The following is a 3,877-nucleotide window of genomic DNA, read 5'->3' on the forward strand; positions in this document are numbered from 1 at the left end:
TTTTACCGTTGTTCCTTTAATATCCTTTGTGATATATTATTATGTACATATTCTATATCATCATATTACTTAAAAGTTAAAGTTAATGTACAATAATTTTATGCGGGAAGTTATTCGATCAATTGTCTTTTAATAAAGTTTACTACTCATATCTATTCTTTTTACATTGGAATTTTTTACAAAACAATTATACTAACATTCCACAAACATATTTAAGTAACTCAAATTTAAAAGACTAAAAATATATTTAAGTTAATTGAGGATGAAATTGCATTTTGAGTGCTAAAGTGTTGTTGCATTTCTATTTTCTTATGGGTTTTGTAGATAAGTCATCACAGTTTCCTCTGTTATGAAAAATGAGATTCATTTCTTTATTACTCTCATGATACCTCTTTTCTTCTTTTTATTAACGGTTGACTAATTATACTTGTTGAGAAAGATAACGAATGTAAATAACTGAAGTTGTCAGCAATGCAGAAGCTTGATAGCTTGAGCTTGAAGAAACCTTATTTACAAAACATGCATCCAATCGGCAAAATAAAAAAGAGGAAAAGCGAGCAGCACACATTTGATGATGTGGAGGTATTAATAAGCAGAGGCTCAAGAACCATTATCGGGCAGGGTTCCCATCCAAGCGGGTGGCAGCATACCGGTTTGCTCATGAACTGTCTTAAACAAAGGTGGCAACATCTTGTAGACACCAGCAACATCCTTCATGGCACCACTTCCATAGCCATCATTTGTATCTCCACCATTAGTCCAAATACTAATCTTTGGCTCAAGTCCACGAATTGCATCGGCATTAGTCTTGGCAATCTCTTGAAACATGCCACTATTTATCATCAAGTAGTCCCTTAGGTTGCCATAGTTGCCTCCCAGTGCACCAAGAAGTGTCTTTAAATATGCCCCCTGGGCCTGCCCAAGTGCCACAAGCCCTTCTGCCTCCTTTTTCTTTGCAAATAGTTCTGCTTCAGCTTCTTGTTGCCGACTGAAAAATGCTGCCTCCGCTAATGCTTTTTGCGCTTCCGCCTCTTTCTCCTTCTCAAACAATATTGCTTCCGCCGCCTTTTGCTTCTTGTACAACTCCCAGTTTGCCTCTTGTACCTATCATATTCCACAATTTCCATGGATACATGATACATGCTTTTCCTACTCTTTGGTTTCATCGTTGACAATGATAAATAGTACGTATATATATAGCTAACATTTCTTACGTATATACACAATTTTCAACGTCATATTCTGAAGTAGAAGTCAACTATTTTGCTTATCTTCTTCGATACGAATGTTTGATCCTTGCAGATAATTAATTTGTCTAACTAGTGAACACAAAGTAATTAAGAAGAAAGAATCTAACCTTGGTTTCATACTCAACACTTGCTTTGCTGAGGAACTCAGCTTTAAGCTTCTCAGTCCTTGTAAGAGCATTCATCCTCTCAACTTCTCTCTGCAATTCCGCTTCTCTGAGAGCCACAGCTTTGGCGGCCTCCACTTCTGCCACCTGCGCCGTTTGAGCCCACACAGCTTTTTTCTTTGCAAGCTCGGAATTTGCCTCTGCCACCACAGCCTCTCTCTCATTCTCAAACACCTTAACCTCTGTCCTCACCTTTATTTCCTCCTTCTTACCATCTCCTTGCCTCTGCGTCGATATTATCTTAGTTTCCGCATCGATCTTGGCAGCATTCTGAAGCGTTTGCCCTTGTCTCTGCTTCGATCCAACCTCTCCTTTCATCTTGGCCTCAGCCACGTCAACTTTGGCTTGGTTGGCAGCTTCCATCTGAGTCTTCTGGCCCAAGTAAGAGAAATACTCATGACCTGGCACGTCAACAAGTTGCTTAACGTTGGCGTTGTAAATCAGAAGGCCGAACTGGTTAAGCTCCAGCTGAACCTTCTCGAACACTTCCTGTTTAAACGATTTGGTGCCTCTGAAAATCTCCTCCATGGTCATGGAAGCAGCGAGGACACGCGTCTCACCCTCGATGATGCCCTGGACAAGCTCCTTGACATGGTGAGAGAGCTTGTCGTGGGAGGAGAGGAGTCTGGCGTATTTGAGAAGGCTGTCTTCGTCCTCCACTCTGGGACCGATGGTGAAGACTGCAGGGAGAATGAAAGGGAGCTTCTCGGCGCTCATGGCCTGAACCTCGAAGGTGTAGTTCACCGGAGAGAGGTCGAAAACGGTGCATGACTGGCCTGGGAGAACCCATGCTTTCTTTGCAAGCTTTATGTCTGTGATTCCAACCCCAGTGATCACAAGGTATTCTGAGGCGTTTGCTACCTTGTACATCTTTATGCTTAATTCTGCCGCAGTGATAAAAAGCTACACCAATTAGCCGCGATATACAGATATAGATATATGAATTCATTTATGCTCATTTCTTACAAATAAAATATAAAATGCTACTAAGTTTAAGAGGCATAGACGGCCAGTTTTGTTTTCAATTTCTATAAACTTGTAAATAATTTTATTTATTTAATTATTAAATAAATATTTTTAATTTTACTTGTTATTGGTTTTATTTAAGATGTTGTATATTTTTTATTATTTTATTTAACGTGTTATATATTTTTTTAATATTATTTTATTTAATATATTTTGTATATTTAAAATTTAGATCATATTTTAATAATTTCATTGAATTTAAATTTTTTTAAATGAAATAAAAAAGTAACTCAATGATATTTAATATTTTTTTTGAATATTTGTTTTATTTTAAATACTTAAATTTTAAAAACTAAAATTTTAAACCAACTATTAAAATATTATTAATATTAACTTATAATTTATGAAATAATATTATTTATTTTGTATAAAGGAATTTACTATTAACAACATCCAATAATAATATTAAAAAATATAAAATATTTTAAATAAAAAACGTTAAAAAAATATATATAGCACATTAAATAAAATCATAAAAAAATACAACATCTTAAATAAAAATAATATTTAATAATTAAATAAAAAAGATTATGTAAAATTTTTAAAAAATTAAAAACAAAAGAAAATAAAATACAATAAAGCGTGAAAAAAAAAACATTACCACTTTAAAATCGTAAAATATAAAAAAAAATATTTACATCTTCAAAATCATAAAATAAAAAAATAACTAATGACTTTAAAGTCATAAATAAAATAAAAATAAATTAAAATCATTATTTACGATTTCAGAAAGTTATAAGTTATATCAGATATTATAACCTCTCACTAAAAAGTCCTACTTACTCCTTTATAGAAATAATCCCATATGAATAAAAAAATGTGGTAAAACTACCGCATACACGCAAAGAAGGGAATGAATAAGAATTTTCTAATTAAGAAACTTGTACCCATTCAAATGATTAATTTATGGAAAATACTCAACACATAAACGCCTTCAATAGGAAGCTATTGAAGTTGGGTGATCGGTTGGGAATTTGCTTGGAAGAAACAAGTAGAGACAGATATGCTACCAGCTGTGATGAAAAAAAATACAAAATTAAAGAAAATGCAATGAAAATGAGATGAAAGAGAATCTTGACATAGGTTTATAATATATTTTTTGGTTGATATGTTTATAATAACCTTTAATTAAAATATGTAATATAATACCTAATAAGTGTTTTCTTTTAAAAAAAATTAACAGCTTAAATATTGTTATGCATTTTTATTCTTTTTATACTTGGCATAGCAACAATTTCTTTGGTATTAAGCAAACATTTATTTTAGAATAGTTTTAAAGAAGTTTTTTCTTCTTAATATTTAATATGTAAAAAGATGTTGTCATTGAATTGGAGTGTAAACAAGTTGTTGACAGCATTTCCAATCACAACATAGATAATACCGAGTTTGTGTCTATCATTGATATATGCATAGAGATATAAACTTATTTTACTTTCA

At 32.6% G+C, this 3,877-nt stretch overlaps 1 protein-coding gene across 2 annotated transcripts; it reads right to left on the minus strand.

Annotated features, from left to right (window-relative positions):
* Positions 1 to 427: 427 nt before the first annotated feature.
* LOC547522 (nodulin) lies at positions 428 to 3,445 on the minus strand. 2 transcript variants are annotated; one of them, XM_041016039.1, is made up of 3 exons: positions 3,328 to 3,445; positions 1,358 to 2,298; positions 428 to 1,104 (listed from the first exon to the last, which is right to left on the minus strand). In XM_041016039.1, the coding sequence occupies exons 1-3, from the start codon at positions 3,329 to 3,331 to the stop codon at positions 601 to 603; spliced, it is 1,449 nt and encodes a 482-aa protein (XP_040871973.1). In that variant the 5' UTR covers positions 3,332 to 3,445; the 3' UTR covers positions 428 to 600. The 2 variants fall into 2 exon arrangements, with proteins under 2 accessions (XP_040871973.1, NP_001237748.1); NM_001250819.1 differs by lacking the exon at positions 3,328 to 3,445 and having other exon boundaries at positions 486 to 1,104; positions 1,358 to 2,333.
* Positions 3,446 to 3,877: the final 432 nt, after the last annotated feature.

The sequence above is a fragment of the Glycine max genome, chromosome 6 (assembly GCF_000004515.6).
Source record: "Glycine max cultivar Williams 82 chromosome 6, Glycine_max_v4.0, whole genome shotgun sequence".
Classification (NCBI taxonomy): Eukaryota; Viridiplantae; Streptophyta; class Magnoliopsida; order Fabales; family Fabaceae; genus Glycine; species Glycine max.